The sequence below is a fragment of the Aphelocoma coerulescens genome, chromosome 19, assembly GCF_041296385.1.
Source record: "Aphelocoma coerulescens isolate FSJ_1873_10779 chromosome 19, UR_Acoe_1.0, whole genome shotgun sequence".
Lineage (NCBI taxonomy): Eukaryota > Metazoa > Chordata > Aves > Passeriformes > Corvidae > Aphelocoma > Aphelocoma coerulescens.
The window spans coordinates 3,627,877-3,642,826 of record NC_091032.1 but is presented as its reverse complement, the minus strand read 5'-3'; the positions used below and the strand labels follow the sequence as shown (position 1 = coordinate 3,642,826).

General features: G+C 42.2%; 1 protein-coding gene across 1 annotated transcript in view; it reads left to right on the top strand.

Moving 5' to 3' along the window:
• Nucleotides 1-14,950, top strand: part of LOC138120641 (sphingosine-1-phosphate transporter SPNS2-like) — a 138,046-nt gene that overhangs the window by 58,668 nt on the left and 64,428 nt on the right. Inside the window, exon 3 of the mRNA XM_069033458.1 lies at nt 3,969-4,105. Within this exon, the coding sequence (XP_068889559.1) occupies nt 3,969-4,105 (137 nt within the window). The remainder of the gene's footprint in view (nt 1-3,968; nt 4,106-14,950) is intronic.

Sequence of the window (14,950 nt, the reverse complement as noted above, 5' to 3'; positions counted from 1 at the left end):
CATAATCCTGAAATAGGACTGAAGCTGCAGTACATGTAGCAGCAATAGAGGATGGGCAGGATGATTTCCTTCTCTGTTTGGGTGAGTGTTTGGGTGGGACGTGTAAGACTTTTTATGCTGCACATTGTTGTAATTCCAACCCTGCACAGAAAAAGCTGGGCAGTGCTGGCTGAGAAGGTGCTTGTGCACCTGTACAGGGTGGAACAGGCATCTGGAGGCAGAAATAGACACCAAGCCATCCTGTTTGGGCAATTACACTGTTCCTGCCTTCTCACTGCAGTCGGCACTTCAGCAGCTAAGCCACAAAGGGAGGAATAAAGACAAATGGGTTCTCCTTTTGAAAATACCTGTACTTAAAAGAACCTCCCTCCTCGATGGCATTCATTAAGTGTCTGTTTATTCATCCTTTGCTCACATGATAATTTGCTCTTGCAGAAATGTATCTCAGCTCCACCCTGTGCTGGGATTGAGCCACTTTTGCTGGCACTGCTGGAGATCATTTACCAGGAGAAATTAGCTGTACACATCCACAGTGGGACTGTCAGAGCTATACCTGCCCACAGCTGCTCCCGATGCCATCACTGCCTTCACAGTAGCTCATCTTAAATCCCACTGGGTTTCTGACTCTGCCCTGACTTGCACTCTACATCCCTTCAAGAGCTGGCAATATTCCGAGATGTCTCTAAGTGAAAATGGGAAGAGGAGCTGTTGATTGGGAAGAGGAAAGTGCAATGCCAGCCTCTGTCCCACTGCCGCCCTAATAGAAAAGATTTGTGGCTGTGGTTGAGCTGAAGCAGCAGCTGCTGTGGTGTCACTTCAATTTTATTAATTTGGGAGTGGGTGAGTGCAAGGAAGAGAAAATGGGAGAGAAGCCAGAGAGGAAGAGGCTGGCACAAATGCCAGGCTCCTTTACTGGAATGCAATGCTCTGCCCTCTTGCCTACAAATTAAACATGTTTCTGCTGCCCCTCTCTCCAAATGAACGTGCTGCAGTTTTGTGTCTTCTGGATGAGGTCTTTCCTTCGTGGTGTTGTCACAGAAGCTCAGCTCCTGGTCTGGAGCAACTCAGGTTTCCATCCTACCTGGCAATGTGCCCTACTTTTATTCACCTTTGTTCTGCCAGCCCAGGCTGGGGTTCAGGAGTCTCGGCTGTCACTGGCAGGAGTAATTGCAAAAATTGATTTATGGGAAGTGCCTGTAACAGGCAAATCCTTTTGACAGACCACACAGCCATCATACTCTGCATTTATTTGAGTCAATCAATGCTCTGATGCATATTTGGGTCATAAATACGCTGATATAAATTGTATTTATTCTTGTGACAGCTGTGTTCCATTACCTGTTATTTATTTGGCTCTGTTGTCCTTTTGTTTTACACCTTGTGGAGCTGTCAAGTCAGCTGCTTACCACTGACAAAGCTCACAGCTCAGAGTCTTCCAAAAATAAATCCTCCAAAGGGATTTGAGTACCAGCAGGATGTATGTTGTTGGAAAGTCATTGGATGATCTTTATTTTTGTTTGTTTTATTTGAAAGAGGAGCTTTATGCATTTTGCCCAAATTCCAGAATTAGACTTTTCATTTATGATCCAGAGGTCATTGAAGCTAATAATCCCACTGATTAATGTGAGTTTTGGATCACATCCTGCATGTCTCGAAGCTGAATTAACCATGTTATTTGATATTTGCAATGGTGGGATGCTGACTTGGATGTTTCTGATTTTCCCTTGGAAGCTTTTTCAGTTTTGTGTCCCTTTACATCGTAAAAATGGCAGAATACGGAATTCTGAGATGAACGAATTGCTTGGAAGTGTCCTTCCAAGAGAAAGATCAAATTACAGTGGTCACTGGTCTGGACGAGTCACAGTCATTTTCTGCTTCTCATTCCCAATGCACAGCCCCATATCCTTCGTGCCAGCTTGTTGCACCTGCGTTGCAAGGTGCCAAGCCCTTGGTGTTAATTCAGGAAAGCACTTAATCACGGAATTGATGACTCTGAAGTGCCTAATATAAGCATGTGCTTAAGTGCCTTGTTGGAGTGGGGCCAGTGCAGATGTGCCCTTGCTGAGCAGAGACTTTTGAGCCACTTCTGGTCTAGTTTTTCTGTAAAACAGAAATGAAGACACTGCTCATAGTTTTATTCAACGGGTTTTGTTTGCACAAGGATTTTGGGATAGATGCAGGGACTGAGTTCTATCAGTAGGGTTTATGTGTGAGCTAAACAGCAAAACTGTTTGTAGCATTACTATTGAAGTGTGTGTGATGCAACGTTGCATGTGCTGCATTTCAGGCCTTAACACTCTATTATCTTGATTTATTTTACTCTAAATATAAAAAATATAACGATAAATATAAATATAATATAAATATAAATACAAATCTAAAATAAATCTAAATCTAAATCTAATATAAATATAAATATTAATATTAATATTAATATTAATATTACATAAATATAAATATAAATGTAAATGTAAATATAAATATAATATAAATATAAGTATAAGTATAAATATAGATATAAAATATATCATTCTATCATTTAGATCAAATATTGCAGTGCAAAATATATACACGCTCATATGGCTCACAAAACATAGATGCAAATGGATATGTATTATTTATAAAGAAGTTTTGACATCTTACTATACTAAAGAAGGAAAAGACATTTAGTCACAGTTCAGCATTCTGCACATTTTTGATCTGTCGTTTATCATCATCCATGAAAAATTCATGATTTGGGTCTTAACCATTTTAATTTTATATGCACATTCCACCCAAACGGGGGTGTGTCCTCTGCTCTGGTCTTTTTTTTTTAACCTATTCTACCCCCCCACCCCATTTTATACAATTAAAAGTAGACAGCTGGGGTTAGGCTGTGCCAAAAGGCCACAGTGCCCTCCAAGACCTACCTGATAATAAATGAGTGTCAGAACTAAAGAGACTAAAGAGAGACCTCCAGGTGTTCTGGTGCCCTATCTGGATTTGCTGAATACAAGACAGCCAGTTAAAGTCAGAGTTCATACTACACACCAATAAAATCCATGTAATTGCCCTTATCCAAATCTCTAATGTGGACAGACAAAAGCCAGGTATAAATCAGCTTAAAACATGGCAATTTGTGCCAAGATCCAAATTAATCAGGAATATGGTGTGATTGCCCCATTTCAGGTGCTCTCAGGGGGGGTCACAGGCCAGATTGTTTTGAGATGGGTGGAGGAGTGAACTCTGAATCGAGGGGATTTTGCAGAGGTTACTCTGTCAAGAGCCTCATCCCTACATGACAGAAGGACTTAGGTTAATGCTTTGGGGGTTTTGGAGAGAACAAGGGTGAACTTGAAGTCTTTCAGATGAGAACAATCCTGGGCTGTTTGGACTTTGTGATGGGTTTAAATACAAGTTTAATGATGGTGAAAGGACCTAGCGAGGAGACAGGGCTGGGGTCAGTAGGATGATAGTGGTGTTTACTGGTTTTCCTCACTGTTTCATAATGTCTTTAAAATAGGAAGGATGCCAGGAAGGATGAAACAACCTCAGCTTCTGTGGCCCATTTCTCTCAGGTCTCTGCTGCAAGAACCAACAAGAAGCCCTTGCCTTGTTTTCTGTTTGCTTGAAACTCCTCCCAACCTCCACCATCTCAGGAACATTTAAGCAGAAGCTCTTAATTTATTCTGTCCTGGTTTTGCCCATCCCCAGATCTGAGCTCAGCTGAAGCTGACTGTGAGGGGCTGGTGCTTTCAAGTAATAAGAGTTCACTGGTCTGAAGTTTCTCTGGGAATGAAAAATCTGTTTGATTAAGGAAACACTGACTTCAGAAAGCCTATCAGCCTCCACAACTCTGTACGGCAAGGCTGCAGAATGTCTAATTAAATGGAACTGCTCTCTAGAGGATTTGGCTTGCAGAAAATTAGTTTTCCTGTTCTTGGTCTGATGTTTATTAAACGTTTCTTTCCTTTTTCTCTCCTTTGCAGTTTTTATCTGTAGTTTCATGGTCGCGGCGCCCATCTTTGGTTACCTTGGTGACCGCTTCAACAGAAAGATCATTCTCAGCTGTGGGATCTTCTTTTGGTCAGCTGTCACTTTTTCAAGCTCCTTCATCACTGAACAGGTAAGATCTTTGCAAAGACACTTTGCAAGGTGTCCTCAAAAGATGGACAATATATTCCTAAATAACTCCCCATCCCAATGTGCTCAAGGGGAACGTATCCCTCTCGTGTGTATTTAACATTTAGTATGTTGTATTATCTGACCTTTTGTGGGAGAAGTGTGCTCTGTGTAACTGTGTTTGCTTAACTGTGGAAGCTGTCACCCTTTGATCGTGCATATTCATAAAAAATAGCAGATGAAGTTTATCTAAGCAAGAGTTTCTGTTGACATAAGGGCTTTGTTTTGAGGGAGATCCTAAAGAAGCTTTAAAAGGCTTTACAAAAGTCTTGGGAAAAGGAATCCATGGCTACACAGTGGTTCTCTTGTCTTCTGGTATGTAACTAAAGCCATTGGAGTCTGTTGGGAAGCCTGCTCATGGTATGTGGAATAACAAAATGCATCCAGCAGTGGTTTTACTGTTGCCCTTTGGTTTCTGTCCACCAAGGCAGAGAAAGTGGATGGATAACATGGAGATCAGACACAGTTTCAGCTCCTTTAACACTTGTTGATGGATTTGTCTTGGGAACTGGTGATGGAGTTGTCAGGCTCACTTAATTTTGCCAAGCTCTGCATGCCTCTCCTGCTCCCAGGACAGCTGCAGTACCCCATTCTCAGGACTCCTTGCTGCATTAATTTTCTTGTCTGTCAGAGGCATTTGGAGGAAACAATGATCTGGCAGTTTCTGGGGGGAAATATCCTCTTGTTTAAATCATATTACAGTGGAGATTTAATTGCTGCAGGTGGCAGCATTCCTGGAGAGACAAATCACAGCTCCTGGCATCATCCGACTGATTTCCCCAATGGAGGCAGGGCCATTCCTCATCCTTTCTGTCCAGCTGCGCTCCAGAGGTTGCAGCATTGTGGTCACACCTAAAAAATGACAATCAGGGACTAAACCTCTCCACCCTGCTCTCTCCTGCCCACCCACATGCTCTTCAGTTTCTAAAAAAAAAGTTTCCACCTAAAGGAGGCAGTGACACTCATGTCAGTCTGGCTTTTACCAGGATTGGTCGTTGCTGCATTTCTAGAGCAAAAAGCATATGGCCAAATGTGGAAGCCTTTAACTCAGTAAATTGTTGTGGTTTACCCTTGGCCAGGAAGCACCTTTTCCAGAGAAAGAATGTCTCTCATCTAAAATAAAAAAGGTTGTTTTTTTTTTTTGTTTTCTCTTTAATTTTTTTCTTTAAATGTTTCTCATAACATTCTGCAAAAGCAGCTGTGATCCGAGCCCAAAGAGAGAAGCATTTTAGAGAGAACCAATGGCCTTCTTATAAACACTTCTTGTGTTATAGACATATATTCATGCTTAGGTTCTCACTGATCTCCCTGCAGTGGCCTGGGTCCCACATCTGGAAGTAGGGGAACACTGGAACTGGACTGATGTTTTCAGAGTTGAATTTCAGTTTAAGGATTTGGGGTTTATTAGCTGAAGTAGTTCAGGGATTTATATATATGGTTATTTGTGCACAGGGAGTCAGAGTGGCAGTAGCATATTGTTAGCCAAAGATAGGGAAAATAATGTTTATAAAGCTGGATTATGTTTGGAATCCAAGCCCAATGTTTTGGAAGTCATAAGACAGACAAGATCAAAATATCCAGGCCTGTGTTAAGTCATCCTGGATTTGCATCAGTATTAACTCTGGACCCCAAAGACCATCTTGACAAAAACCATCCTATTACTTAGAAAAATCCCCTGTCCTGATTTTCCTGTGATCCTCAACTCCACCAGAAGACTTAGCTATTAATCCAGAGTTCTCATGCCCAGCTCCTGTTACTGGCTCCAGGAGGTGACGGAAAATGTTGCAGCTGCTGTAAGGATGTTTTCTACCCAGTGGCTACAGCAGCTGAGCAAGGTCCTAAGAATAATCCAGCTTCCCATGTTATCCCTCTGACTTTGGTGTCTGTGTTGGAGGCCTGATCTCTAATTGGGAAGACACACCACATTGAACAAGGTGAATTCCTGACATGCTAGAAGGTTCAGAGAAGAGCTGATGCAGCTTTTTTTCATGTAGGCATTTTTCCTGATCTTCATTGTCTAGGATTCATTTGAGGAGTAAAATGTTGCCTTTTCTCTCAACATTATTTTTTACTTTTAAGACAGTACATGTGTTTGTTGGGAAGGAGGGCAGGGAGCTGAAATATCAAAAAAACCTCTTTGGTGGCACAAATAAAAGCAGTAGTAACACTACTGTGAGTAGAGAAGTGCTCACATCCCAGTTGACATGAGAACACAGGGCTGGAAGGGGCAAGTGGACACAGGCCCATTAGAGAACTCCTTTATGTGGCAGCACGAAAAACCCTGACTTAGGTGAGAAACAGTAGCCATTCAAGAGGAATACCAGACTGTCTTCAGGGATTGCCTTTCTTCAAATTTTGACAGTGTCAAAATGCATCCTCTCACTGTGTAATTAAATAGAATGCACAGCCACACAGCTCAAATTTGGAATGCAAATGGAAGGAGACAGCTTAACAAAGGCCAAAAGCAGCTACGGAGCTGGTGAAGGCACCAGTTTGTAAAGGTCTTTGGCAGTGTGTTGCTTCCTGGCTAAAATTTGAACACCTAAAGGAAGCCATGAAAAATGCTGTTGTTTGAGTCAATGACTAGATTATTGTGCAAACAAATTTATGGAAAGGAACATGTTAATTCTTATTTGTCCTACTGTCTTCCCACAACTTCATCTGCTGAGTATGATGCCCTGTGGTCTGGGATATCCCTGGGGCCAGCTGGAGGCAGCTGTGTCCCTCCAATTCCTTGTGTCCCCCAACCCTTCACTGGGGGGTGAGGAGCAGAAAAGACCTTGACTCTGTGTAAGCACTTGCTCAGTGGTAATGAAAACATCCCTGTGTTATCGACACTGTTCTCAGCACAAATCTAAAACACGGTCCCATACCAGCTACTGGGAAGAAAATTAACTCTGTCCCAGCCAAAACCAGCACAAAAGGATTGGAGCACAGTAAACAGCTCATCTGAGATACTGTCTAAATGCTATTTTATTCTGCTTGAGTTAAACTGAAAATCAGCAGATAAATCAGGAATTGGATATATGTGCCATGCAGACAGTTGCTAGAGAGCTCTGCCATTTTCTAATATCATTAGTTATTTATTATCAAGTATCTCTGGGTTCTTAACATGGGATAATGACTATCAAATAAATGAAGAATTAATCTCTTATCTGCTGGTAGCTACTAAATAGCTAGATAATAGGCTCTCACAATGAAAAAGAGAATCAGGCCAAAATTTGGGGGTAGTTCCAGTGGATATAGGGGGTGATAGAAAACAGCAATGCATTAATTCCACACATAGCAAAATAGAAACAGGACAACTTATGCTTAAAAGTTTGATTACTGTTCATGAGAAATTAATTTTGAAGCAAATCAAAGTAAGAAACCAAATAAATACTGTATCACAGAGTGATTCCATAAATACACCTATTTCCATGGATAAAAATAGCTAATGATAAATTTAACTAAAGAAAGTCACCCGAAGTAGTAAGACTGAGATAATATTGATAAACTCACTTTTTAACGTGGCTTGATAATTTATGTTACTGCAGAATTTATCTACAGAAAGATAAGACATGAGGCCTCCTCTGCTTTGATACTTGCACATTTCTGCTCTATAACACTGTTTAGCACTTCCTAAAACAAAAGTTCTGTTAACAAATCATTGACAAACTTGTTCAATAATATAAAATTAGGTAAAGTTGGTACATACTTAGACATATCTCTAGATTAACTCCATTTGTAGGAACTTCAATAAAGAATGTATGTGTCTTAATTTGTATTTTCTAAGTACAAACACCTGCTTAGAGATTTGCTCTCTTTAAGCCTGACTTTAAATCAGTTCTGCACCTACCAGCACAACTTTTGGCACTTTCACCTGCAAAACTCTTTCTTGTGTTGTTTTTGGCTTTTGCCAAGCATTTGGGGAAAACACTTGCTGGTTGTTGGTTCATGAACTGTAATAAATCAACAAAAAATCAGTAGGTTTCTGTGTGGAATACAGTCATATCCCAAAGAAATGAACCAAGTACACACTCTTCATGTAGTTTCTTTACCAGGATGTGTTTCCATCCACACAAAAAGCTAAATACATGTTTGTCTTCCTCTGTATCAATATAAACTCTGGTTGAATAAGTAACCAGTTTATTTCCCTAGGTAGCATTTTGATGAGCACAGTGCCTGATTGCATGTGGTGGCTGATCACCTTCAGGTGGTTTATATTCCAAGATGTCATTGGAAAGGGTCTGTAATCCCAATTGCACCATTTCTCTCTTTCTGAACAGCTTAACATGAAGCAACCTGGTTATCAGGAGTGATCTTGCCACATGCTGAGAGTTTGTTTCTGGCTGCTTGGATATCCACATCTATTAGTCATAATAAATGCTCTCAGCTGGCTTTTTTGGGCAGCAGATTGTCTTAGATGAACCCTGGGGTTTGGTGCTGGACTTCCTGCCCCTCTTGGCACAACCCTCTGGGACATCAGGACCCCTCTCCCTCATGGGCAGATGCCACTATCTTAGAGCAAGAAAGAGCTTGGAGGTGGAAATTTGCAGACTGTTCTCTAGTCTTCTAAAATACTGCTATGTCCATGTAAATATCTTGAATAAAGCATATTTCTGTGTAAAAGGGGTGCTGGTTTACAAATGAGCAAAGGCTTTGCTCCACTAGGCTGGGAGACCAAGAGCACATAAAAACCAGCCAGAGCAGGCTGTAGTAATGTAGGTTGGCTGGGAGACACCAGAGCTGCACATGCTGGAAAGCTGGGAAATGGAAAAGCAAAGAATTTACAAGGTAAATCAGGAATGGGCTTTTGAATTTTCCAGTTCTTGGTAAATATTTCTGTTTAGATTTTGATATAGCTGACACAATAAAACCTTTTTGCTCCCACTGCAATTTACCTCTGGATAGGTGTTTCCCCTAGTGTTATTTTCTTTTCCTTTTCTTTTGATTTATCTCTGGAAGAGCAGGCGAATTTTCCATGGTGGAGTTCCATTTAATCTGCAGTGCTTGCTCAAGTCCTGTCTTTCAGACTTGCCAGATGTATTTTTATTTCCAAAGCTTGTCTTTCAAGGAGTTTCTAAAACAGAAGCAACAAATTGTGTGCAGTATGGAACAAATGGTTAGCTGGGTTGATTTTAAAAAACATAAACATAATCCAACCACCCCCTACACGTGATGATTCACTACAGGAGAAAAAAAAAGCCTTAAGCACTCTGCCAGAAGTTGTAATATAAAACATACAGCTCCTGTGCCTGTGGTTCCACTGTGCAGGATAAATCCACAGCTTGAAAAACAGAAACAAACAAAACTAAAATCCCCAAGCCATCGTTTTGTATGTAAGGAGGAGACTGAGTGTTGTCTTTGAAGTCACCATGAATTACTGGAATGTTTATGTCCTACTGTTCCGGCCTATTATTTTTGAGCAGAACTCTCTTGTAGCAAAAAGGCAAAAGGGATTCTCCCAGCAACTTTGGGAAGTCAGCTGCATGTGCATTCAGTCCCTTCCCTCACAGGCAGCTCCTGGCAGGCCCTGTGGCTCTCACAGAAGTGGTGCTGGAACTAATGAAAGAGGTTTGTGGCCAAAGCTCTTGGTTGGCTCTGCTGTGTTTTGCCAGCTTTGATGTGGCACAGGAGCCCTGCAGATGAGCACGTGCTGTTGACATTTGGATTTCTGCACACTTGCCCTTTGCTAGACTGCTCAGGAAAAATATTGCCTACTGTGAACTCTCTTACCAGAAGGAGGTCAGATGAGTGCTGGTGCTCTCTCTGTGGGTGGTGTCAGCTCCCAAATCACTCCGAGCTGCAGTTCCAGCCCTTTGTGTTGCCCTAATGCCCCCCTGCACCACAAGGTACCTGCAGCCTCCTCCTGCTCTGCCTCTGCTCTCTAAAGTGAGATGCAGTAATCTGGGCATCTCCTTCCAGCTATCAGAGCTCCCTCCTCCCCACAGGGGAGCTGCTGTGCCAGGGGCGCTGGGGTCAGTGAGTGCCAGGGGAAGGAGGTGCTGTGCTGGCCGTAGGTGGCTCAGAAGTCCCAGGAGAGAGGGAAGGATAAGGGCTCTCATCTCTGCTTAACACTGCAGAGTGCAATGCTTTATGGACTGATTCTGCCTCACTGTCCCTCCCCTGTATGTCTGAAAGGAGGTAGTTTAAAGAGAGATAATTCCTACAGCGCCCTTTAGAGTTATAGAATTGTTAAGGCTGGAAAAGACCTCTGAGATCGTCAAGTCCAGCCACTAACCCAGCATCACCACCATGCAGAAATGGAAAGGCACCATTTCTTTGCCCCCTCACCAGCAAGAAGGCACCTGCTGTTCCTTCCAAGTGCTGCTCCCAGTGCTCTTGTAAGTTTTACTATCTTGCATCTTTTCATATGGATTATATGAGGTGTACTGTAGGAAAAGGTACACTATTGTTTATTCCTTTAATAATGGAGCACTGACTGAGCTGGTCTTAAACTATTCTGGGCATCTGTCAAGTCTGCTATCATCTTCCTCACAGCTGATTCCAAATACTGTGTGGGAAACTGGTTTGCTGCAAGAACATCTCTTGGATAGACAAGTGCAACAATTTGAACTCTTGAATCTTGGGTCTTCATTGTTCCCTCAGATTTTGCTAACCTAAGACAGAAGTGTTGGGAAAAGATCTATATAAATCAAATAGTTGTAGAGTGCAGAATTAGTCGTGTTTGTCTCCGGTTGTTTTATATTCGTACCTTGTCCCTTTGCACCTGTCGCTCTTCCAAGGGAAACTATAAATGAAAACCAGATTAAGGTGTTCTCAGAGCATCAGACCCAGAAAAGCCAATCTATGAGAGGAGGCAGCTTTTCGAAGGTGTCATCAGAAACTGAGCTATTGTATTTTCTGCTCAGTGTTGGTTTTTTTCCATCCAGTATCTGTGTCCGTGTATCTGTGAAGCATTTGGGAAGAGTTATTGAAAACACAGCTGGTGATGGCTGCCAGGAGAGAGACACAGCACAGTTCCAAAGCTTACTCGGAAAGCTTATTCCTGTGATGAGAAAAATGAACTTCAAATAACTATCATAAGGAATATCTCTACCACACACTGCATTTCCCATCTGCAGAGTGTCTGGAACAGGAATGGTTTTGCTCTCCCTTCTGGGACCTGAGAGCAAACAAGATGCACCCCCCACGTCCCACCTTCCCCAGGTGGAGTCAGTCTGGCATGTCCTATTCAAATTTCTCAAGTCACCCCAGCTATGTGCAGCTATGTGTCCATAAACGTGCCTCCTGCCCTCTGCCACTTCTTTTAGGTCATTTATTGGTCTGAAATCATGCAAACCCAAATAAAACGCTGTGGATGCTGATAGAAGAGATGTTTCCATTGCTGAGTGTCAGAATTCACCTGCAGCTCACTCCTGTGTACTGCTGCAGAGGCTGCGATTCCAGTGCAGTGGAATGAGGGCAGTGCCTTGCACTGAAATGCCAGACCTGCCTCTCAGAGCTCAGGCACTTTCTAGAGCAGGTGGACAGACGTTTGTGCTGGGTGAGCATCAAGAAACAGGCTCAAAGCTCAAGGCTAATTTGCACGGGGTCTCAGCGGGGGCCCCCTCTAATTGCCTGTCCTGTTTCAGAGAGCTGTTTGTTATCTGGGTTACTGGAAGATGTTGAAACCATTATCACAGGGTCTGTGATTGTGGTTCTGATTCAGCTCCTTCTTTGGAAGTCTGTGGGAAGCTTTTGTGTGTCTTTGTGGGAATTAAGTCAGATCCTACATCAACACATATTTGGTGCTGTTTCATTGGATCATGGAAATGCTTAGAGACAACAGCATGGTGCATGAAAGATTTTTGCAGGTCAAAGACCTTTACAAGTTTGTCCCATTTTTTTTGCAGAAAGCTGAATTTATAGTCTCTAGGTTGAAGAGTAGGAAAGTTGATCTGCTGTGTCAGTTAATGGATGGTGTGGAAGCCTGCTGTAACATCCCACCTGTCGTGCTTTTGTTGTACCTGAGCAAGAAATCTCACCTGGGCCTCAGCAAGTTACCTCAGTTACTTGCTGAGGAGGCAGAGGGAAGAAAGCATGTTTGTTTTATTTCCAGGCTGTGTGTGTCTTGGAAACGTTCCTTCTTCTTCTGTTGTCTGTTAAAATGTATATTCTGCTTGTCATGCTGCAGCATAGGCCTAACCCCAGGGCATGCTGATGGAATACAAAAGATATCTTATTTCTTCAATTCTGCGGAAGTGGAAGTCTCTATAATGCTTTAGCATTATATTTTATAAATAATTATTACAGTATCTTAAGATCAGCCTTGTTCAAAACATCGAAGGAATGGAAGAAAGGGAAAATGCTCCTTAAATAGACTGGGATATAATCAGTTGGTGTGAAAAAAATAAAGAAAAAAGTAGTAGTGCTGCATGTAAGTTTCCAAGCAAATGTTAAAATATAAAGGAATTGTAAAATCTTCCTATGAGCCTAACAGGATCCTTGCAGTAGTGTTGTGGCCTGAGGAACACGAGTCATTCCTGATGTGGGGTCCATGGATGCATGCTGGGCTTCCATAGGGGGGTGTCTGGCTTGGTCAAATGAGTTCAGAAGACAAAGCAAGTCACTGCCACAGTGCCTGGGTGGTCCTGTTAATTTGGGAATAAGCTTCCCAACTAGCTGTGTATTGAGGGTACAGAGAGGGTGCTAAGGTGGTGGTGTAGAACATGTGCCTTCATGATCCACTGGGGTGTTCAGATATGGGTCTGGAGCAATGTTACTGTTTTTGAAGGCTGTAAACTGACGTGTTTGGCATATAAGTGAGGCAGCTTATGGATGTTCTTGAAGCTTATGCCTTGGGAGGAGGCAGGAGGCTTTAGGAGAGCTTGGTTAATGATGCCTCACAGAGAAAATAATCCCTTCATCCCAGGTTTAGGCTCATTAGGAGGCCTGGAAACAAATGTAAACTTTCTATTAGCAGGGGTGGTTCTTGAAGGTTGTGGATATTGTTCTGAAAAACAGAATGCAGGAGAGAGAGAATGTGTTATTCAGGCTCTAGCTTCTGTTCAGATGCAAAAGTATGGATTTGAGCTTTTCTTTGGTTGAGCTCCTGGTTGCCTGCTGATCCAAAAGCATCAGTCACTCCTTGGGAAGTATAAGTGCTTCCTCAATGGCCACACTATCTGTGGCCTCCTGGGTTGTGCATAAAGGCTAGGAAAAGGACCATTATGTTCTAAGTCATGTGCAAATAGTGGGAAGATGGGAAATGTCTTACAGTACCAGGTGCTAAATTAGTCTTTTGAAGTGTTGACATTTCTTTTAAATGCATAAAGTTCCCAGGCTACACAAAACACTGCATTTGCAATTCAGATAAATTGAATTAGAGTACTAATCTCAACCCTATGTAATAGATTTTGAGCTGGAAATCCCTGGGAGTGGTGCTGATCATCAAGTCTGAAAACATGATTGACGAAGTCTCATGAGAAGATAGTCACAAAACATCCAAATGTGTTTAGTGTGGTTTAATAGGCTGTCATTTTGTCAAATAGGCTGAATTTAGAGAATGAAATTAAGCTACAGCACGACAAAACCTTGTCAATTAATAACACTTCAAAAAGGAACATGACAACTGTTCAAGGAAGATCATGAATAAGAAGCAACTCCTAAGTGGAAGGAATTGGTAGATGCACCAGTTTCTCTCTGGAAATCTGATGCTAAAAGTGAGGCATCTCTCAGATGTGGGCCAAACATGCTCCAAGGTCAGCCTTCCGCACAGTTCTCGGAGGCTTCTGGATCTTGATTGAGTCAGCAAGCCAGGGAAGCGTGAAAACAGAAAGCAGGAACAAATAAAAATCAGAGTTTGGAATGATTTAAATGGCTCTTCAGCAAAGTTGCCTGCAAGAGCTGACCTGCTGGTGTACTTGACTTTTTTAGCATATGCAAAGCAAAGTAGGCCAAGAATCAGCAGAATCAACAGTATGGGGAAAGCTGCAGGAACTGGAACTTTGTGCTAATTTCATTTAAACCTTGAGGGATTCCATTAAAATGTGTCCTTCATGGTCTCTCAAAACTTATTCTACACTGGAAAATGCACCTAGTGAGAGCAAAGTGTTCACACCTGGTTGTCTCAGTCAGTTGGCTGATGCTTTTTTCAAAGGGTCCTGAGAAATCACAGTTTCTGCAATGGTTTCAGGGATAGGGACATGGGTTTGTTCTCTCCAAGAACCTCCAATCCAACCTGTCTGATGGATTTGAGTAAATTTTTGCTTAAGAATTGGTCCAAACCAAAGAGTGTAAGCCAAGACAACCCATCATGTTAAAGGGGTTGGATCTCACATGTTTCTGTAGACATCACTGGAGGTGGAGATGCTGTTAGTGCTAGATATCAATGCCTGGACACGTTTATTCTGAAAAATCTGTCATCTGTTTGTTGCTTGGATTTAGGCTTTGCTTGTGGCTCAGCTGTGGCTGGGACACAGTAGCCTGTTACTACCTGTGAATATGCTTTGGTTCAGTGAATGCCACCCCATATATTGGGAACCTGTGTGTGTCAAGAACCTTGCAGTGTTTCCACAGTTGCAAAAATACATTGTATTTCTCTCAGTCCCTATTTTAGTGATTATGGCTGTGTTTGCACGTCTCAGGAAGGAAGCCGTGATAGTGCCTAATGCCAGAAATATTTGAGGCAAGTGCTGGTAAGTGTGTCCCACCTGACAGATCTGGAACAAAAAGCAACCATTTGCTTCCAACCCAGAGCTATCAAGGTTCTCAGGGAAACCATTTTGGAAGATACATTCTGGTGTAATGGTTTTGTAACAGGGATAAATGACCACTATTTCAGCCATGTGAAGGGCCATGGACT